We start from the raw sequence: 23,624 nt of genomic DNA on the forward strand, positions 1-23,624 counted from the left end.
CCCCACTAGGCTTTCCTGCTTAGTTTAAGAGTAACAAATCATTTGCAAATTAGATACTGCTCCATGAATTTAAAAATCCTTCTGAGGTGAGTGCTTTGAGCAGAGCACTGTGCTGGGCGTGCAGTCTCTCAGAGCCGGAGTCATGGCCAGAAGGAAGCTCTCTGTGCAAATTTTCCAACTGTATACAAGTGAAAGGACCAAGAATCAGTTTTAGATTCCTTCTCTGCACACAAGAAGGCACTATTTCCTTTAAAAATGCAAGTCCAAATAAAGACAGAAAAGGAGAGGGAGACTCAAAGAAACTCACCTCTCACTTCTGGAGGAATAAAACCCTCAGACTCCTAGTCTTTTCAATGGAATAAAATCCACAGGGCAGTCAGTGATCATAAATCATCTTCTCTGAAGTTGGAAACTTAGGGTTATTTTTTCCCCTCTGTGTACCAGTAAGCATTAATAACACACACACACACACACACACACACACACACACACACACACACACACACACCATTTCATTGTCAGGACCTAGCAGTATAAGAAATGTTGGAGAAAATATGGAAAGTGTGCCTAGGAGGGGAGGAGAACAGCAGTTCCCCAGCCCACCAACGCCTCCTATTTGTCTGCAAATTAGCCAGGGCCTGAGGAGGTGGGCCTCAATGGGTGACCATCCAGGAACCCCCGGTGACAACCTTCTTTGGGTGGTGCCCATCCAGGGTACTGGCCTACTAGAGGCTCCATTTTCAGCTCAGGCCAGAGTTTTGGGGTCACTCATGGTGGAGATGATTAAAGATCATGTTTCACATCTCTCCCAGGTGATGTGGAATGTCTCAGTGCTAAATAAGTATTTCTTTCAGCTCTCTATTCAACTAAACACTTTCTACAGTTTTATTTCGACCTACAGGTCTATAAGTGACTACGCAGTATGGCTCTTATTATGTGTAGTGTCTATGAAGAGGACTTCGGATGGTGAGTAAAGGAAGGGACCCTGGTCTGGATCCCAGGGCCAGATACATTAATGTGTTACTGAATTTCACACTTCATGCTTGTAAAATAGAAGTAGCACATTTCCCTTCCACCCACCTATTGTAAAAGTAAAGGAATAGTTGGATGTGCCAGTGTCCCTTGAAATTTCCTGCACCTACAGAATGGGGGTTTCTTGACCATTTTCCATATGAGAATCCTTCCATCAGCTGTGAAGAAACAGGCTTCATCAATTGTCACTAAAACCCACAGACAACAATACTGAAAGGACGAGGCCATTCTTTTGCCCACAGATCATTCCTATGAATTACAACAAGGGGAGAGAGGACGAGCATGAGATATTCTTCACATGTTTTATAACCTGTTGTATGTCACGAGCATTGTAATATATCAACGAGAGAGGCGCTTTCAAAATGCAAGGTGTCATGACCCATTAGTACATCATGAAATCCACGCAGTGAGTCATGATCATCATTACAAAAGGAGGAAGAAAAGAGCAGAGCAATAGAATGGACTAGAAGAAAAATGTCAGAATGCAGCGAACTTGGTAAGGGGAACTGTTGTGAAACTGGGTGGTGAAATAAAATATATATACTTTTCTATGGATGATGGCTTAAAAATTTAAAAGCCCTTATATTACAGAATACAAGAAATGTGTTTCTTAGTTCAAAATGAGAAAGGAAACTTGAAGTTGGATGTCTTCATTGCCAATCAAGCCTACAGACAAACCTCTGATACTGCTTCTCCCAGGGTAAACAGGAGGAGAGGGTGGGGGAACTCTTAGGGCAGGGAAGAGAAAGCAAATGGCAGGGTGGCTTCACATTTTGGTCTGTGGCTCATGGCCTTATTAAAAAAACAATTCTCTTAGAGTCTTGTAAGGAGAAGGGACGCAAGGTAATCTGTATTAGTTTTCTATTGCTGCACAGCAAATTACCACAAACCTAAAGACTTAAAACAATATCCATTTATCATCTCAGTTTCTATAGGTCAGAAATCTGGGCAGAGTAAAGCTATGGTCTCTGCCCAGGGTCTCATAGGGATAATCGAGGTGTTGGCAGGCCTATATTCCCATTTGGAGCTAGGGATCCCCTTTGAGGGTCATGTAGTTGTTGGTAGAATTCGGTTACTTGTAGTTGTATGAGACCCCTGTTTTATTGCTGGCTGTTGGCAGAGGGTCTTTCTGAGCTTCTGGAAGCTGTCTTCTCCCTACATGGCAGCTCTTGTCTTCAAGGACAGCAGAAGAATTGGTCTCCAGTCACTTTGACAGTTTCCTATGTCACAACAGAGTCACTGGAGTGACTGTCCCGTCACCCTCCTCATAACCTACTCAAAGGAGTGATATCCTATGAACTCACAGGTTCCATCTACATTCAAGTGGAGGGATTTTATATTAGGTGGTGGGAATCTTGGGGTCCATCTTTGAATTCTGCCTTCCACAGAATCTCCCCTAAAAGTCAGAATTCACCTAAAGTGACAACCATCAAGCATTTAAAGCAACTTAAAAAAAATGTGCAACTCTGCATTTTCCAAACTGGTGCACCAGCTTCTGCAGAACTCGAGTAGATATCCTTCTACAAGAAGCCTCTGTGGTCAAATAAGTTTTTGAAAACGTGGGTATAATAATGTTTAACATGTTTCTTTATTGAGCACAGTGTGGGGTTTCCCCCCCATCATATTTAACCCAGGAAATAGATTTTTGGGTTTGTGCTAAATAAATCCACCACTTTATGAATATTACTGTAATATTAATGTTACATTGAAGGAGCTGTATTACTACTCTTGCACTGTCATTTTATTTCCTCTATGATGCCTTTGTTGATCCTTTGTCTACAAGATCCCTACCTCCCTGAATTTTGGTAGCACTAATGGTCTACCTCAGTTGATTGGCAGTTTGCTTATAATTGACTAGAGGCCTGGTGCACGACATTCATGCACTGGGGGAGGGGTCCCCTCAGCCCAGCCTGTACCTTTTCTGGGAGCCCTTGGGGGATGTCGGACTATAGGACATCCTTAGCGCTGCTACGGAGGTGGGCTGCTGTGCTCGCCAGCCATCATCCCCGCTTGTGGTTGAGTGGGGCTCCCCCTTTGGGAGTGCACTGACCACCAGGGGGCAGCTCCGGCATTGAGCATCTGCCCCCTGGTGGTCAGTGCGTGTCATAGTGACTGGTCATTCAGCCGTTTGGTCGACTTGCATATTACCCTTTTATTATATAGGATAAGTATAAAATACTTTTCTTTTTTGATGGTCACCTTCTACTAAATTTAATCTCTTTGAAGGCTGGCACTCTGGCTTAAAGCAGCAATGTAGAGCACCACACACAAATGTGCAGTGGTGGAGTGTGTTGGCTGAGATATCTGGGAATCAGAGTTATCCTGGGGCATTTTGTCAGCTTTGGAGCTAAGGAGTAAACCAATTTCTCTCTCTGAAGCTCTCCTAGCTCATCTTTAAATTGAGAACGCTATGAGAGATGGTTTCTAAGGGCTCTTCCCAGCTAATATTTAATATATGCCTATCCTCAAGCCCTGCCCCATCTCATAGGTGTTTGTTTTTACAGTGCCTGTTAAGCACTTGATGAATATTTGTCCACTGATTAACTGTGAGCTTGCATTGTTGTGGGTTCCAGTATTTTATCAGTTCTCTCCTGTGTTCCAGGAGGTTTCTAGCTTCCAGCTGGCCAGGGTGCACAACCTCAGTTTTTGGCATCAGCTTATACAACCCTCAGACCCTAACTGACCACTGATGTTGGTTTGGCCTTGTCTCATGCTTCTGCAGAGTTAGAGGTCACCTCCATCAGCAGGATTGGAGGCACCCCTAGCAGATTCTCCTGCTTTAAAATAGCTTCCTTTTCTAATGCTTGAAACTCCTATTAAAGATTCATCCTCTACCATTATATTTCAGAGCCTTATTACAACTCTAAGTAAAAAATTATATGAATAATTATTTAATAACTCATCCTCTAGAAAGTAAGTCACCTTGTATAGGCATGACATGTGAGCAAGAAATAAATCTCACTAAGATTTTGAAGATGTGTGTTACTGCAGCATAACACAACTTGCTTTGATGTAGACATGTTTGGAGAAAATAACACAAGTTTGATATTTGACTACCGAGGAATTTTGTGCTTCTGGAGATATTAGGTGGTAACACCTAAATTCTCGCTGCTCAAAGTGCAGCAGAATCACCTGGTCAGAACCACAGATTCTTGGGCCTCACCAGGGACCTGCTGATCTAGACCCTGAACTTTAACAAGATCTGCAGGTGATGAAGTGAAGATTAGAGCCTGAGAAGCAGTGCTCAAGAGGTAGCTGGACATGACAGTTGGAAACATCTGAAATAAATGTGAGCTACAGGCATAACTGTGAGAGCCACAGGTTCTGAAAATGTGGTCCCTGGACCAGCAGCATCACCATAAGGTGGGAACTTCCAAGATGCAGATTCTCAGGCCGTAGCCAGGTCCTATTGAACTGAAAACTCTGTAAGTGGAGCCCAGAAACCTGCAACTTAACAGCCCTGCAGGTGATTCTCAGGTATGCTGAAGTTTGGGAACCATTGCCCTATGCCAGCAAAAGTTGAAATTACAGGAGTTAATATTCTCCTGAAAAAAGGAAGAGGGGATGACATGGACAGTTACAATATTGTTCCCATAAAAAACTATAACCTGCTTTATGATAATCTTTTTTTATGATGTATCTTTTAGAATGTACATAGGGAAAATAAAGGCCTGGTCATGGACCATTCTCACCACTGTGGTGGTAACTTCCCAAATCTACTTTTCCACTGAGTGGAAGTACTAGAACAGTCCTCTGGGCAAATATGGAGGGGATGAAAAAGGGGGGTGGGCATCAAAACATTGCTTTGCATTTCACCTACCTGATACTGCTGGGGTTTATTACGCTCAGAGCACTGTAATAAGTGCTGGAACACTGCCAGCCCATGCCCTGCCTGGGTAACAGTGCCCTGGAACCGATCCATTTCTTTCCCTTTGATCAAGAACGCAGTGGAGCTATACCCAAGATATTACACCCAAGAATCTGCACAGCCACACACTCAGACACACATTATCCCTGACCATGGCTCCTCCCAGTACATTCATTCATTTCTTCACCCAATACTTAACGAGTGACTTTTATGTGCAAGGCTGCAAGGCCAACGGAGAAGCCTTTTTGTGTGCTTGAAGAAGTGATTGAGTGGGGCACTGGCCAAGAAAGTCATGGTCCTTCCCTCCATCTGAGACTCTCGATAATGCATTGAGTTTACTTCTCCTCTCACTTTAATCACAGAAAAGCCAGGCTAAGTCTGTCTCTCGAGTGCATCACATTGTGATTTCCTAGTATCACTGTTCTCTTTTGCAAAGAGAGGAAAAATCAGGGATTGAGAAAGCCAAGGAAGAAAATGCATCCACAACGGAACACAATATTTCCATCCCTACAAAGCTACCTGCCTAGGCTGTGTGCTAACTCGTTTCCTGTAAGGGAAGTGATCCATCCATCTATCCTGGTGGGGCTTGGTAGCTCTGGCTACAAAACTTTCAAGGCCAAGACCACCTTCTGACGAATTAAATCAGAACCTCTTGGAGTGAGAACTAGGCACTGATATTTTAAAAATTTTCCAGGAGATGCCACTGCACAGGCAGCGCTAGGGACCATGGTTCCAGGGAGGGTCTAGGGCAGTGGTCGGCAAACTCATTAGTCAACAGAGCCAAATATCAACAGTACAACGATTGACATTTCTTTTGAGAGCCAAATTTTTTAAACTTAAACTATATAGGTAGGCACATTGTTATTAACTTAATTAGGGTACTACTAAGGCTTAGGAAGAGCCACACTCAAGGGGCCAAAGAGCCGCATGTGGCTCGCGAGCCACAGTTTGCCGACCATGGGTCTAGGGTCTTAAGTGCTGGTCCTTTATGGAGCTGAGCTTCATTCCCTGAAAGTCAAAGTCCTAGTTTCCCAGGATTCTCAGCTTTACTTTTCCAATTTCAAGAGTTTGTTTTAGAATTAAAAGTGAGCTATTAAATTTAAGATATTGTGTTATAGTGAATATTCAATAACCTTCTATATTTATATAGTTGTACCAAAATTCAGATGCAGAATATTTAGTCAAAACAATTATTTTTTTCTTATTTAATAAGGAATGCTGGTACTAGATCTACTTTTTAGCCTATCTATCCTACTTATGAAATAGAAGATAATAAAATTCATACATAGAATATATATATGATGATAGATGTGAACACATTTTGATAACAAAGCAGCACAAAGTATGAATTAAAAAGTAGTAGTGAACACTTTCTTGATTATAAAACTATTGTGAGAATAGCAAAAAGAATAGGATAGGAGAGGGTGTGTGGGTGGGAAGAGATCAACCAATGAACTTGTATGCATATATGGAAAATCCATGGACTCAGACAATAGGGTGGTGAAGGCCTGGGGTGGGGGGAGGGGGCTGGTTGGAAGAGGTCAATGGGGGAAAAAGGGGACATATGTAACACTTTCAACAATAAAGATTAAAAAAATAAACTGTTCATTCAAAATTAAAAAAAGAAGATATAGGTGACATAAATAAATTGACCTTTTAAACTGGTGATGTCAATTTTTACAGAATGAATTTGGCCATATTAAGATTATGAAGACAGATGAAATGTTCCATATCATGGTCTGGCTTAGAGACAGAGCCCACATGTGCCATAACTCTCATTTTCAGGTTGTCACTCACAGCAGCTGGTTCTGTTGCTTCCTATTTACCTTACACCGCCCATTGCCCAGGCAGCCCTGTCTCTAGGGATGCACGCTTACCTCCTGGGGTTGTTGGTACTGAGAGGCCATGAGGAGGAAAGCCCGCTGGGCCTGGAAAGCGCTGTGCACCATTTCTGCCTGGGAACAAAGAGGAAGAGGAAGTTTAAATGTTTGAGCTCCTAAACAGAGTTACCACATGATCCAGAAAGCCCATTCCGAGTATATACCCAAGGAAAATAAACAAATATGCTTACACAAAAGCTTGTAAATAGAGGTTCATAATGGCATTACTCATAACAGCTCAGATGTGGAAACAGCCTAAATGTCCACCAACTGATGAATGAATAAATGCAAGGTGATATACCCGTACAATGGAATATTACTTGGCATTAAAAAGAATGGAGTGCCGCCCGGCTGGCGTGGCTCAGTGGTTGAGCATCGCCCTATGAATCAGGAGGTCATGGTTTGATTCCTGGTCAGGGCACATGCCCGGGTTGTGGGCTCGATCCCCAGTGTGGGGCGTGCAGGAGGCAGCTGGTAATGATCCTTATCATCTCTCTCTCTCTCTCTCTCTCTCTCTCTCTCTCTTCTTTCCTTTCTGAAAATAAAATATACTTAAAAAAAGAAATGAAATACTGATGCATGCTACAACATGGGTTAAACCTTGAAAACATGATGCTGAATGAATAAAGCCAGTCACAAAAGACTGCATTTGTATGATTCCAATCATATAAAATGACCAGAATAAGCCTATCCGCAGAGTGGTTGCCAGGGGCTGGTGGGTGGGGTGATAGGGAGTGATTGCTAATGAGAATGGGGTTTCTTTTGGGGGTGATGAAAATGTTCTGGGATTAGACAGTGGTAATATCACAACTTGGTGAGTATACTAAAAACCACTGAATTGTGCATGTTAAAAAGTGAATGTTATAATATGTGAGTTACTGTATCTCAACAAAGCTGTTAAAGAATGTTTGAACCCCGAAGTGTTTTCAATGGGTGTCTCTCTTGTCCTTTTTCCTAGTGTGCCCAAACCTGTTCCATACCTTCTGGTGGAAGGAAAATTGTCTCTTATGCTACCCCCATACAGATATGCTCACTGAGAGCTAGTGGATTCCGCAATCATTCATTAAGATGGTTCCAGAAGAGATTTCAGTGCTACCTGGACTCAACCCCCCAAAAAGGAGTTGAGTGGATGGGAATATCTTTAAACACAGGGTATCATATTCTTTATCCTCACCCTCTACACACTCTTAACTAATTAATTCTTTCATTTTTTAAAATTAAAAAGTTACAGAAGAGTACCAAGAAGAAAATAATTCCAAATACTCACATCCCCCATAATTAATCACTTTTGGCATTTTTTAAAATCTTTTTTTTTTTTTTTTTTTTTTAGTTTTTAAGAAAATTTGCACAGTTGTTTTTAATAACACAAAGCATAATGATATAAAATAGGTTTTTAAATGTTGAAGGTTTCAAAAATTAAAGTTTTGAAAAAAATGTCTCACAACCTAGAAAAAAATCATTATTAACATTAGCTGAATATTTAAGATACATGTACAGAGAGATTTTGAAAAATGAGACCACACTCTAGGTGCTATTTAAAAAGTATGAATTTTAATTCTAACTGAATAGTAGCAATGAAAGAGAAATGACTGATAAACTTCAAATAAAAATTTCTGCACTATATAATTATGCCATAAAATGATCATTCTAAGGTTAAAATTATAAAATGAGATTGGAATAATTATGTGTGGCATTTTAAAGTACATGATATAATTTTAGATAGTAGTGATTGGGAATCAATTGGCAAAGATAAAAACAAAAGTACTTTCTCACTGCTATCTCTAGTCCCCTATCGTCCATATTTTTTAGTGGTTGTTTCCATTTAGCCCAATTGATAGCATTCATATTCTACCTGCAATATTAATTCCCAGAGTTGTTTAGGACTAATTCTACATTTAAACATACCTAATGGTTCTCACCAGCTATTTTACCATGACTTCTCCATTTCTGAGTTATCTGAATGTTTTTATTGACTGAACTCTCATTATCAAGTATTTTCTTCAAAACAGTGTCAAGGTTGCTTTAGTTCTTCAGGATTAAATATATTTCCCTATTGTCTTTATACTTAACAACATCTTGGCTGGATGTAAGATCCCGGGGTCTCTTTCCACTTTCAGATACCCTGGCACTAAGTGTGGCAATGCAAAGTCTGAAGCCAGCCTGATTTTTTTCTCCCTTGTAGGACATTGGCTTTTTCTAGTTTGACATCTGAAGATTTATTTCTTTATCCTTAGAGATTAATAGCTTAAACAAGATGTTTAGGTTTTGAGCATTCTATATTCTATATCCTGGAATAGATTTGGTCCTTCATTTCTGGGAAACTTTCTTATATTTTTCAATATTTCTTCCATTTCATTTGTTAGAATACCTATTCAAGGACTCCTATTATAATCCTCAGATTATATAATATTTTAATGTCCTCATATCTTATAGATTCTTTCTCTGCCTTTAATTTCCTTGTCTACCATCTGTATTTACTGTGATTATATGTATACTTTTCTCCATTGTTAGTAACCAGATTTTCAACACGGTTTCTTACATACATTAACATTTCTATTTAGATATGATTTTTACAATAATGTTGTTTTTGTTCTTGATTTGTTAGACTTTCAATTTTCCTTTTAATTTTATTCTTGTTTTCTAATCTTTCTTTATGCTTTTAAAAAAATACATTTAGCCCGGCTGGCATGGCTTAGTGGTTGAGCATCAACCTATGAACCAAGAGGTCACAATTCGATTCCTGGCCGGGGCACATGCCCGGGTTGTGGGCTTGATTCCCAGAGTGGGGCAGGCAGGAGGCAGCAGATCGATGATTCTCTCTCATCATTGATATTTCTATCTCTCTCTCCCTCTCCCCTCCTCTCTGAAATCAATAAAAATATTTAAAAAATACATTTATACTCTAAATTCTAAGAATATGGTATATTCTTATTAAACCTTGTGAGGAATCCATTTCTGTTCCTGAAGTTTTGTTTTCTTTGAGGGCTAGTACGTCTGTCTTTCGCATGCTATGTTACTTTCTGACACTATGTAGCTTCCATGTGCTGATTCCTTGAGCCTTTGGCCACGGTATCGGAGGTCAGTTAATTTTCCCTTTCAATAGACAGTTCGAGGGCTAATTGCCTTGTGTTCTCTACTCTATTAGGGCTTGATGGACTAGGGAATAGGGAAAGGGAGACTCAGCTGTCCAGTCTTTATTTGAGAATTTGGGGACTCATTCTTCTGGGAATATGTTACATGTCCTAAATCAGGATTCACTTCACCTACATGAAACATAGGCCCTTTGATGAAGCTTTGGGATCATTTCTCCAATTCCAAACCCAGACGGGAAGCCGTTACATATGCATAGGGAAGCAGCCCTGTGGCTTCCATTTCTTGTTTCATATTTTCATCTCCTAACTTCCTTTTTTAAGGCTTGTTTTTAAGGAGTGGGAAATAGATGCAGAGTTAGGAACCAAAGGCTGCTCGGCCACCAGTTACTGAAATGTGTTGCTTTAGATTATGGCTTTTTTTGTTTGGTTACTATCAGTGCATTTTTAAAAAATCTTTTCCTCCCTCATTTGTGGGAGAGAAAAATTCTGACTTAGTTGTATGTGGTCATAAATTTATATTCTTTTATCCTTGTTGATTTCACCTTTAATCTCATCCTGGTTAGCTTCACATCCGTTTTGGGCCAGTTTCTATTTCTCTGCCTTCTCGGATAATGTCTTACTTCTCTGAGAGATAAGTAAGAACTAGCTTGATACATTTCTAAAAAACAACTAGAATAGCATCAACAGGATTAGGTTAATTTCATCCCAGTGTCAATCAATATCAGAAAATTTTCTGGGCTTGACGGGTAAAGGTGTTAGCTAACTGGGAAATGACTAGTTTTCGTCATTCCATTATCACGTTTTGGTATCTGACAAATTTTCCAAAATATTTACTGAAATTTTGTTTCTAACTTTTCTCATTTCTCATCCAGAAATTTTTTTCTACTGAGAAATGGTTGAAATCAAACCAAAATTAGTAAGCCGTTTATTTTAAAATCACAAATTCAATCATCAATAGTATGACAGATCAAGTCTAATGTTTAAATGAGGGCATAGTTTCCATTTTGGGATACATCGTCTCATCTTATCTTTGCCCTGGTATCTGATTGCTGGGATTATATTCGGTGGAATAGAGGAGTTTTGAATTTTCCTGGAGGCCATTATGACCTATAAATAAATGTGAAGCTCTGAGCTGCATGAATGTTTACCCATGAATCAAAACGTGTGTTTTCAGTGGTTCAAAAGGACTGTTGTTGTCTCTAACAACCACAATTCCAAAAAGAAAGCTATTAAGTACAACTTTCCATAGCTTGGACATAAATAAAAGAACTGCACTTCTCCCAGCAACAATAATATGGAGGTATTGTCCTCATCTATGAAAAGCCTTGCAGAGCCCACTGAATTACAGTTGCTATGGGAACAGCAATTTGGGATCACCTGACTTCTGTAGTTGAAATTGCAGCTCAGAAGTAGCATTAACAATATTTTTGTAGTTATCCCAAGATGAACACTATCATTAGCCTTTTTTACTTTCCCTAGAAGCAACATTTAGCATGTTGCTAATAGAGTAATTTTCTGGTGGCTTAGATTAGTGAAGATGGCCAATTTCATTAATTAGTCTCTTCCCCCAATGGCCTCTCACTCAACAATAGAGGTGGAGGTTGGAGCAGAATCTGGCTGAATATCTAGACATCTGCTTCACCTTTCCCTCTCAATTTGCTTATGTAGACAGATCTTTCTGAAGATTCAGCTGTGTGCTTCTTCCTGCTCCCGGGAACTCTGGGCATAACCAGAAAACTCTAAACCATATTCATTTTTAACCTCATTGGTCCAAGTTTCAAAGGATTTTCACTTCACCTGTGAGATATTCTAATCCATCTGCTTCCTGCTTCTGGAAAGTTCCATGAGTTCTCTCAACCAGACAGCATCCTATTTAGGAGCAATTTTACTGAACCTGCTGAGTTCTGATAACTTGAAAGGGAGAATTTGGCTCACTCAGGCTATTCAAAACATTGTGAAAGAAAAAGCCAAACGTAGGGATTTTCAGTCACGACAAATAACTGACAGTTTTTGCTGAGTTTGTCCATCACACATGTGCAGGACTCAGTGGCCTTTGTGGGTAAATATGCACATCTATCTGCCTGTGAGCACGTGTGTGTGGAGAGGAAAGGGACAGTGTTGGTAAGAGCCAGGGCTGTGCATTTCTTTGAACCCTATTAGTTATCACTTAGGCGACTGGGGTTCTTGGACAGATAGGTTGGTGGACCATCGTGTTCTATAATCCTAAGGGAGAATGTAGGAGAATGACTTTCAGTAATCAGTTTAAAATAAGCCTTGGGACAAGCAGATATGAGCTAAATACCAGTATGACTTATTTTCAGCTAATCCCCTTGGGAGAGAGCTGGGTCCCTGAGAAAGGTGAATCTCTGAATAGTTGTCAAAGCTTTGCATGGTTTAAGCAGGAAAGCTATGGGCTGCAAAGCACCATGGAGATGACAAAATGAGCAGGTGCCACAGAGGGGAAGAGCACAGGCAAGACTTGAAGGAGTTGCACAAAGCATCCAGCCAGGGTGCCTGTGCCAGGTCTTCTGAAACTGGGTCAGCCTCTTCATGAGAGCCCGACAGTGAAAGGAAGGGGCTTCTCCGTGACTAAGGTCAGGGGAATGGGCATCTGCTCATCGGGTGCAATCTGTGGGCCCTGAGAAGGTCACTGTCAATGCCATCCCCACATTCCTTCCCAATTAGTCTGCCAATGCTCTATATTCATAATTAGAAATTGTATTTTTAGATCTTATTCCATAGGGGCCTCTAATCTACCCTAATGTAGAAGTCCCTTGAATTGCAGCCACCGAAAAGATAAAGAGGGACCTGATACATAATAGCAAGACAGGAAAATGGGCCGACAGGAAGGTGATACGATGCCAAAGATATATTTCACCTGCATCACAACTTTGCTTAAAACAAGATTGAAGATGCCTCATTTTGTAGACATGAAAATAAGCACTGACTTAAATCAGATTATGAAAGGCACTTGGGTTGACATATTAAGAATCATGAAGAAGGCTTACACCAGTGGTTCTCGACTGTGCAAATAGCCATTTGGAGGGTTTGCTAAAACAGATTGTTGAGTCCCATCCCCAGGGTTTCAGATTCAGTAGAATTGGGTGGGCCTAACCAATGTTCTAACAAATGCTGTTTCCGTAATCACTTATTAGTATCAAAGGTTGTGGTTGTTCTGTCCATTCTTTTAGATTTCGAACATAGAAGACAATGTCATCTGCAATAAAAGACAATTTTATGTCTTCCCAGTTTGTACACTTTTAAATTCCTTTCTTGCCCACTGGCATTACCAAGAACTTCCAGTATGATGTTGAAAAGAAATGGTGAAAGGGAACATCCCTGCCTTGTGTCTGATGTTAGCTTTAGGGTTATTGCAAGTTGAGCAAACTCCCCTCTAGTAGTAGTTTACTGCATTTTCACCATGAGTGGGTGCTGGATTTTGTCAAATGCTTTTCTGCATCTCTTGATGTAACCATGCGACTTCTTTAGTCTGCTGATGTGATTACATTAATTGAATTTTGAATGTTGAACCAGCCTTGCATACCTAGGATAAATTCCACTTAATCGTGTTGTATAATTCTTTTTATATATTTTTGGATTTGATTTATTAATATTTTGTTGAGAGATTTTGCATAGATGTCCATGAGCTATATAGGTCTGTAGTTTTCTTTCCTTATAATATCTTTGTCTTATTTTGGTATTAGGGCAATGCTTGTCTCATACAATGACTTAAAAGTATTCCTTCTGCTTCTATCCTCTGAAAGAGATAATATAGAACTGGTATAATTTCTTTCATAAATGTTTGGTAGAATTCACCAGTGAACACATTTGGGTATGGTGCTTTCTCTTTTTGGAAGGTTATTAATTATTGATTCAATTTCTGTAGTTGATATAGGCCTATTCAGATAGTCTACTTCTTCTTGTGTAACTTTTGGCAGATATGTCTTTCAAGGAATCTGTTCATTTAATCTAGGTTATCAAATTTGTGGGCATAGAGTTGTTCAGTTTTCCTTTACTATCCTTTTATTTTCCATGGGATCTGAAGTAATGTCTCCTCTTTAATTTTTGTTATTAATAATTAGTGTCCTTTCTCACTTTTGCTTATTTAGCCTGGTAGGGGCTTATCAATTTTATTGATCATTTCCAAGAATCAACTTTTGGCTTCACTGATTTTCTGTTTTCAATTTTATTGACTTTTGCTCTAATTATTATTTTCTTCTTTATTTCTAGTTTCCTAAGGTAGACACTTAGATCACTGATTTTATATATTTCTTCTTTTCTATATGATTACATATTCATTTTCTATATGATCACACACTCATTTAATACTATAAATTTCCCTCTTAGCGCTGTTTTCAGTTTTTACTGCATCTTCAAAATTCTGATCTTAAGCTTTCATTTTCATTTAGTTCAAAATAATCTTAAAACTATGGTATAATTGACATATGAAATATATAGTTTTAGGTGTACAGCATACTGATTTGATACTTGATATATTGTGAAATGATCACCACAATAAGTCTAATTGACATCTGAGTTCAAAATATTAAAACAAATTTTTTGGACTAAGTGTCATTTAGAAGTGTGCTGCTCTGCTGGTGGGAATGCAGACTGGTGCAGCCACTATGGAAGACAGTATGGAGTTTCCTTAAAAAACTGAAAATGGAACTCCCATTTGACCCTGTGATCCCACTTCTAGGAATATATCCCAAGAAACCAGAAACACCAATCAGAAAGGATATATGCACCCCTATGTTCATAGCAGCACAATTCACCATAGCTAAGATCTGGAAGCAGCCTAAGTGCCCATCAGTAGATGAATGGATTAGAAAACTGTGGTACATCTACACGATGGAATACTATGCTGCTCTAAAAAGGAAGGAACTCTTACCATTTGCAACGTCATGGATGGAACTGGAGAGCATTATGCTAAGTGAAATAAGCCAGTCAATGAAGGAAAAATACCACATGATCTCACTCATTCATGGATAATAGAGACCATTATAAACTTTTGAACAATAATAGATACAGAGGCAGAGCTGCCTCAAACAGATTGTCAAACTGCAGCAGGAAGGCCGGGGAGGGTTGGGGGCAGGAGGTAGGGGGGTAAGAGATCAACTAAAGGACTTGTATGCATGCATATAAGCATAACCAATGGACATAAGACACTGGGGGATAGGGGAGGCTAGGGGACTGTCTAGGGCGGGGGGATAAAATGCCACATATGTAATACCCTTTGTAATATTTTAAGCAATAAAAAAAAAAAAGAAAAAAAGAAAAAAAAAGAAAAAGAAAAAAAAAGAAAGAAAGAAAAAAAAAAGAAGTGTGCTGCTGATCCCCAGGTATTTGGAAATTTTCCAGTTATCTTTCTGTTATTGATTTCTAGTTTAATTCCATTGTGATCTGAGAGCAGACATTGAATGTATCTATTTTTTAAAGTTTGTTAAGATGTATTTTATGACCCAGAATGTGATGTATCTTGGTGAGCTTGAGAAAAATGTATATCATACTGTTGTTGGATAGTCTATAAGTATCCATAATATCCGTTTGATTGATGGTATTGTTAAGTTCAACTATATCCTTCCTTACCTCATTTTCTGCCTGATGGATCTGTTGATTTCTGAGAGAGGGGTGTTGAAGTCTCCAAATATGATAGTGGTGTCATCTATTTCTTCTTGCAATTTCATCAATTTGATGCTCTGTAGTTAGGTGCATACACTTTAAGAATTGTAATATTTTCTTGGAGAACTGACCCCTTTATTATTATGCAATTCCCTGATAACTTTCCTTACTGGGAAGTCTTCTCTGTTTGAAACTAACATAGCTACACCTGATTTCTTTTGATTCATGTTAGCATGGTATATTTTTTGCATCTATTTACTTTTAATCTATATATGTCTTTATATTTAAAATGGTTTCTGTAGACAAACATAGTTGTGTTGTGTTTTCTGATCCACTCTGACAATCTCTGTCTTTTAATTGGTATATTTAGACCATTGACATTCAAAGTGATTATTGATATAGTTGGATTAATATTTACCATATTCATTACTATTGTTCATATATTGCCTTTGTTATTTGTTTCTATTTTTGCCTTTCACTCTTTTTCTATCTTTTGTGTTTTGTTTTGTTTTATTTATTTTTTGCCTTTTGTGGTTTTAATTATTTCATGATTCCATTTTCTGTCCTTTCTTAGCAATACCAGTTATACTTCTTTTTTTAAGTGGCTGCCCTAGAGTTTGCATATACATTTACAATGAATCCAAGTTCATTCTCAAATGATACTATACCACTTCACAGTAGACTAAGTATCTTAGAATCTTAATCCCTCCCTCCAGTCCCTTGTATCATTGCTCTGATTCATTTCATTTATATATGTAAGCATACATAAGTATACATATGTAATATATACATACATAAGCATACATGATTGAATACATTGCTGCTATTATTATTTTTAGATCAAATAAAAATATGAAAAATAAAATTTTTATTTTACCTTCACTTATTCCTTCTTTGATGCTCTTTCTTTCTTCATATATTCAAGTTTCTAACTTAGATTCATTCTCTTTAAAGAACTTGTTTTAACATTTATTGCAAGGCAGGTCTACTGGCAACAAATTCTCTCAATTTTTGTTTGTCTAAGAAAGCCTTTATTTCTCCTTCACTTTTGAAGAATAATTTTGCAAGAAACAGAACTCTAGGTTGGTAGTTTTTTCCTCTCTCCACACTTTAAATATTTCACTCCACTCTCTTCTTTTCTTGATGATTTCTGAGAAGAAATAAAATGTTGTCTTATTTCTGTTCCTTTATAGATATGGCATTGTTTTCCTTTACTTCTTTCAGAATTTTTTCTTTATCTTTGATTTTCTGTAATTTGAAAATGATATGCAGTGGTATAGAGTTGTGGTGTATTTTATTTATTTATTTATTTATTTTATTTATTTATGCTGCTTGGTGTTCTGGATCTGTGCATTGGTGTCTGACATTCATTTTGGGGAAATTCTCAGTCATTATAATTTCAAATATTTCTTCCATTCCTTTCTCTCTTCTCCTTCTAGTATTTCCATTATACATATGTGACACTTTTGCAGTTGTCACAAAATACTTGGATATTCTATTCTGGGTTTTTATTTTCAGTCTTGTTTTTTTTTTCTTTTTAGTTTTGAAGACTTTATAGATACACCTATCTTCTACCTCAGTCTTTCCTCAGCTACATCCAGTCTACTAATAGGTCCATTAAATCCATTTTTTTTCCATTTCTGCTACAGTGTTTTTGCTCTCTAGCATTCCTTTTCAGTTCTTTATTTATATTTCAGAGAGGAAGGGAGAGGGAGAGAGAGATAGAAACATCAGCGATGAGAGAGAATCATTGATTGGCTACCTCCTGCATGCCCCACACTAGGATCGAGACTGCAACCTAGACATGTGCCTTGACAGGGAATCAAACTGTGACCTCCTGGTTTATAGGTCGACACTCAACCACTGAGTGGGCCTCTACAATTTTTACCTGAAATGCTTCTGTTAGTTAAAAATGGCAATGTTGCCCTAGCTAGTTTGGCTCAGTGGATAGAGTGTTGGCCTGCAGACCTAAGGGTCCCGGCTTTGGTTCCGGTCAAGGGCACCTACCTTGGTTGCAGGCTCCTCCCTGGCCCAGGCCCTGGTCAGGGCGTGTGCAGGAGGCAACCAATCAATGTGTTTCTCTTACATCAATATTTCTCTCTGTCTTTCCCTCCCTCTTCCACTCTTCCTAAAAATCAATGGAAAATACCCTCGGGTGAGGATTAACAACAACAAAAATGGCAATGTTCTCTAAAGATGCTTTTATACTCACTAAATGAGATTTTGTTTTTTTGTGCTTATCATGGTTATTTTTGTCATATTTATCTGAGGATGCTTGGTGACTAATGAAGATAATTGGGGAAGATTATCTTGGGTTGTGATGGCATAAACTGCCTCTCTATGTCATCACAATCCAAGAAAAAATATCCAAGTACTTATGCTTCTTTGCTATGACTTCTTTAATTCCCATGGAAGTTTGCCAAGTTTGCATAAGTTTGGGAAAGGGCTTTCTCTCTTCTCCATGTGCCAATAGAAAAGGTCACAAGAATCCAGAATTACCATTAGCAAAGAAACTGGCACATCTGCTTGTGCTAAAACTTGTTCTGAGGGCAAAATCTGTTTTGTCAGCAACATAGTCTAAAGCTGGAAGTTAAAAAATGAGAAATCAGGTTGATTGCTGTTTGTTGTTGAAATAGCCACAATGACACAGGATAAGGGTCACCTTCCCTTGGCCTATAATTGGCTATATCATTTCAGTGGGCATCTTCATATCCCACCCATTGCTTGGCATGTGTCACTTGTCTCTTACGTATGGCTGCCACATATTATGGTGTTGATTCTATCTTATTGAAGAGAAAACAGAATTTTGTCCTTATGAAATAAGTTAACCATCAAATCGATGGCAGTTGTTTCTCAGAAGTGGGACTATAAACGGTTTTTGCTCTCTTCTTCAAATTTATTGTCAATTTTTCTACATCAAATATTTAAATTTTATTATGAGAAAACTTATTTCAAAGATATAACTGAGTGAAATAGAAATTTACTAATTAGTTTTTTTTTAAAAAGTATTTTCTGAGTAGCTTCTATGTGCCTAGGTTCTACTAGGTATAAATCAGAGGAAACAAGTGGTGAATACAGTGAACGGTCAGTGAATATGAGTGATAAGTGATAAGGTATTAGCTGTATGGAATGGACAACAAACATCCAATCTTAAAAAAGTGGTTGGCTGATAACCAGGACTAAAAAGTTAAGTTTTCCCATTTGGTTGGCTTGACAAAACACAAGAAACATTCTCATTAAAAAGGGGAATGGCTATCACCAATAACAGGTGTTGGAGAGGTTGTGGAAAAAGGGAATCTTCATTCACTGCTGGTGGGAGTGCAGACTGGTACAACCATTATGGAAAGCAGACTGGTGATTTCTCAAAAAACTGAGACCCAGCAATCCCCCTCCTGGGTATATACCTGAAAACCTCGAAAGCATGTATTTGCAAAGATATATGCACCTCTATGTTCATTGAAGCATTATTCACAGTGGCCAACACATGGAAACAACCAAAGTGTCCTGTGATAGAGAACTGGATAAAGAAGATGTGGTGCATATACACAATGGATACTGCTCATCCATAAGAAAGGATGAAATAGCGCCATTTGCAACAACATGGATGGACCTTGAGAACACTATGCAAAGTGAAATAAGTCAGTCAGAAAAAGCTAAGAACCATAGGATTTCACTCATAGGTGGAATATAAAACTGAAACTTGTGAACACAAACAGCAGTGTGGTTGCCAGAAGGAAGGGGGTGGGGAGAAAAGGGGATCCTAATATAAGGTGACAGGAGAAGATTTGACTTTGGGGGCTGGGTGCATGGTGCAATATACAGATCTTGTAACCAAGAAACCCACACTTGAAACCTATATGTTCATGTTGGCCAATGTCACCCCAAGAAATTTAATTTTTTAAAAAGGGAATGGCCTTGGCTGGTATGGCTCAGAGGTAGAGCATCGGCCCGCACTGTGAAGGGTCTTGGATTTGATTGACAGATTCCCGGCCAAGGGCACGTACCTGGGTTGCAGGTTTCTTCCCTGCCCTGAGTCCCGCAGCCAATAGATGTGTCTCTTACATTTATGTTTCTCTCTTTCTCTCTCTCTCTCCCTCCCAATCCCTCTCCCTCCCTTCCACTCTCCCAAAAAATCAATGGAAAAAAATATCCTCGGGTGAGGATTAATACAGAAAAGGGAATGTATCCTTTTTTGAAGAAAAGAACTCTTCTTTCTAGAACCCAGGAATCACAATGGTTAGTACCCAGTCATTTCTAACCAGCGTTTCCCTTATCATGGCTCTCTGCTGTTCAAAACAACAGGTTTTGCTAAAGCCTATGACTCAGCTTTGGCTGCCTTTTTGAAGTATCCAGTGTGTGCACAATTTACATCTAAATTTACAGTCTCACTAGGGAAAGGAAGCAATAATGTCACACTCCACTTACTTAAAAATATGTTGGCAGTGCTCCATTAAATCATAAAGACAAGCTAATTTAAAGACTCTGGCCTGCTCAAATACCAACAAAGTCCCAGTCAATTTCAGGCTCTGCCTTAGCCAAAACATACATCAAAAGGGCAATAATTTTATATTGGGTAATTGTTATAAATTAGTCTATTTACTGCCTTTACAGTTGACTGGTTTTTTCCTTTCAATGATACCACTCTCATTGGCAGAGAAAGGAGGCATGCTTATTGAACAGAGCTAAATAGTTTTTCAGTCTGGAAAGGAAAGATGAGTAGGTAGATTGAGAGTCAATGTTAGACTACGAGGCACATTTTGTAAAAAAAAAAAAAATCATTCAGGAACTGACAATAAAAGAGGTTTATTCTTCATTAATAGGACTGTTGCCTTGGCAACTCACATAAGTATTTACAGCAGCCCTGGTGCACAGTTCTGACGCTAAGACAGCTCTAATGTGTCCTTGCTGCAGCTAAACCTGGAATCTCCCATTATGTATCTCAGCTGCATTTTTGGTCCAGTGATCTCAACACCCAACCAATTCCACACAAAACTTGTCAGATCCAGCCCCAAATAGGCAATTTAAACAAATTTTTTGGTAAGTCAAAATGAAAACCGGAGATTAATGGTTTTCTTTCGTTAAAAAAAAAAAAGATTTATATAGGGAAATATAGCTTTGCTTTTATTTTCCTGCTTATCCAGCAGAGGGCAAAGTATTTTTAAAAAAGAAATGCCATGAATGTTACTGTGCATTCAAATCATTTCCCTAAAATCCTTATTTTCCTAGTTTGTAATGATCACCACATAGCCTAAAGCATGTTTAGACACTGCAAGTATATGAATTAGTACAATGCGTGTGTGGGGGAGAGAGGGGGTGGGGACAATAAATATTAGGGAGCGCTTGCCATTGACCTAGCACACTTCCTATTCTAGGAATTTGCCTTGAGGAAATAACTGTACAATATGAAAGAATGTTTGCAGAGGGAGAACCAAGATGGCGGCATAGGTTAACACCGGAGTTTGCTGCTTTGAACAACTACTTCAAAAGTGAAACCAAAAAACGGAAGGGACATCACCCAGAACCACAGGAACGCTGGCTGAGTGGAAGTCCTACAACTAGGAGGAAAGAGAAACGCATACGGACACTCAGAGGAGGCGCAGTGCTGAAGTCAAATTCTGAGGTGCGGAGGTGCGCGCGGAGCGGGCTGGCGGCGGAGGGAGCGGTTGGCGTTTTCAATCGGGAGGGAGTCGCAGAATCTGAGATCCAGATCCGGGCGAGTCTTTAGGGACCCAGACTCAAACGGGAGAAGCGGGACTGTCTGGCTTCGGTCAGAGCGAGTGCAGCTTTCTCTCTGAGCTTTGCAGCGGGTGCTGGGACTCAGAGAGGCAGAGCCCCTGGGGACAGGACTGAGAGCCGCCATAACTGCTCTCTCCGGCCCACCCTGTTGATCCTGTGCGACCCGCCCCGCCCAAGCCCTGCACACAGGCATTTGCCGGATAGCCTCAGGCAAAGGCTAGATTAGCACCTCCCTAGAGGACAGAAGTTCTCTCACTGCTGACACAGCTGATTCTCATAGCCACTTGGCCTGGAGGTCAAACCCTCCCTGGAATTAGCTACAACAATCAAGATTTAACTATAAAACTGCGAACAAAGACCACTAGGGGGTGCACCAAGGAAGCATAAAAAAATGCGGAGACAAAGAAACAGGACAAAATTGTCAATGGAAGATATAGAGTTCAGAACCACACTTTTAAGGTCTCTCAAGAACTGTTTAGAAGCCGCCGATAAACTTAATGAGATCTACAAGAAAACTAATGAGACCCTCGATCTTATATTGGGGAACCAACTAGAAATTAAGCATACACGGACTGAAATAACGAATATTATACAGACTCCCGACAGCAGACCAGAGGAGCGCAAGAATCAAGTCAATGATTTGAAATGCGAGGAAGCAAAAAACACCCAACCGGAAAAGCAAAATGAAAAAAGAATCCAAAAATGCGAGGATAGTGTAAGGAGCCTCTGGGACAGCTTCAAGCGTACCAACATCAGAATTATAGGGGTGCCAGAAGATGAGAGAGAGCAAGATATTGAAAACCTATTTGAAGAAATAATGACAGAAAACTTCCCCCACCTGGTGAAAGAAATGGACTTACAGGTCCAAGAAGCGCGGAGAACCCCAAACAAAAGGAATCCAAAGAGGACCACACCAAGACACATCATAATTAAAATGCCAAGAGCAAAAGATAAAGAGAGAATCTTAAAAACAGCAAGAGAAAGAAACTCAGTTACCTACAAGGGAATACCCATACGACTGTCAGCTGATTTCTCAACAGAAACTTTGCAGGCCAGAAGGGAATGGCAAGAAATATTCAAAGTGATGAATACCAAGAACCTACAACCAAGATTACTTTATCCAGCAAAGCTATCATTCAGAATTGAAGGTCAGATAAAGAGCTTCACAGATAAGGAAAAGCTAAAGGAGTTCATCACCACCAAACCAGGATTATATGAAATGCTGAAAGGTATCCTTTAAGAAGAGGAAGAGGAAGAAAAAGGTAAAGATACAAATTATGAACAACAAATATGCATCTATCAACAAGTGAATCTAAGAATCAAGTGAATAAATAATCTGATGAACAGAATGAACTGGTGATTATAATAGAATCAGGGACATAGAAAGGGAATGGACTGACTATTCCTGGGGGGGAAAGGGGTGTGGGAGATGCGGGAAGAGACTGGACAAAAATCGTGCACCTATGGATGAGGACAGTGGGTGGGGAGTGAGGGCGGAGGGTGGGGCGGGAACTGGGAGGAGGGGAGTTATGGGGGGGGAAAAAAAAAGGAACAAATGTAATAATCTGAACAATAAAGATTTAATTTAAAAAAAAAAAAGAATGTTTGCAAAAGAAAATGCTTGCAATTATATTCCTAATAGGGGAAAATTTGAAAATATCAAATGTCACTAATTTTTAAAATTATTGTAAATAGTATTAGATGATCATCACTGCAGGGAAAAGACCAGGGTGAGGCTAGGCAGGAGGCCAGGTGTGCTCCCTGTCAGGTTCACATCCTGGGGCATCCCAAGTCTGGGCCCTGCATAAGTGTATACCAGTATACATCATCTCACCTACATACAGTTTTGATTGTGTAAATCAATTATGGTGTAACTATACTATGCAGTCATTAAAAATAATGTAGACCTCAACTTACTGACATGGGAAGATGCTCAGAATATTTGGTCTAAGTTAAGCAAACAGGGTACAAAAATTGAATGTGCAGAGAAATTTGCAAAATCTATAATAATAAAACCAATCACTCTAATTAAAATAAAAACCAAATAATTGTTGCAATTTATATTGTAAAACATCAAAGATTTGAAAGAGTTGTAAAACAGTGAGCATTTCTTAAGACATAGGAATAGAAAATAAAAGAACCCACTATTGTTTAAGTACATTGGCTTTTCTGACGGGTGTGAATATTGTTACAAGTTTGTAATCTGGAAAAAACTATTCTAAATTAACTTCATTTTCAAATTCAATCATTGCGTAGCTACAAAACATTTGGCAGTTTGGCCCCTCTCCAAATCTCTAATTTGTTTTTCTAACACTTAAGGTATCTAAAGAATTTATCAACATGTTTAAACCAAATCTTTTGATGTAGGAAGTTAGAACTTCCTGGTTGATGAGT

At 39.1% G+C, this 23,624-nt stretch overlaps 1 protein-coding gene across 1 annotated transcript in view; it reads right to left on the reverse strand.

Moving 5' to 3' along the window:
* CAP2 (cyclase associated actin cytoskeleton regulatory protein 2) overlaps positions 1 to 23,624 on the reverse strand; it is a 149,793-nt gene that overhangs the window by 84,046 nt on the left and 42,123 nt on the right. The window contains exon 4 of the mRNA XM_036351357.1: positions 6,778 to 6,855. Coding sequence (XP_036207250.1) covers positions 6,778 to 6,855 — 78 coding nt within the window. The remainder of the gene's footprint in view (positions 1 to 6,777; positions 6,856 to 23,624) is intronic.

The sequence above is a fragment of the Myotis myotis genome, unplaced genomic scaffold, assembly GCF_014108235.1.
Source record: "Myotis myotis isolate mMyoMyo1 unplaced genomic scaffold, mMyoMyo1.p scaffold_m19_p_2, whole genome shotgun sequence".
Taxonomy (NCBI): Eukaryota; Metazoa; Chordata; class Mammalia; order Chiroptera; family Vespertilionidae; genus Myotis; species Myotis myotis.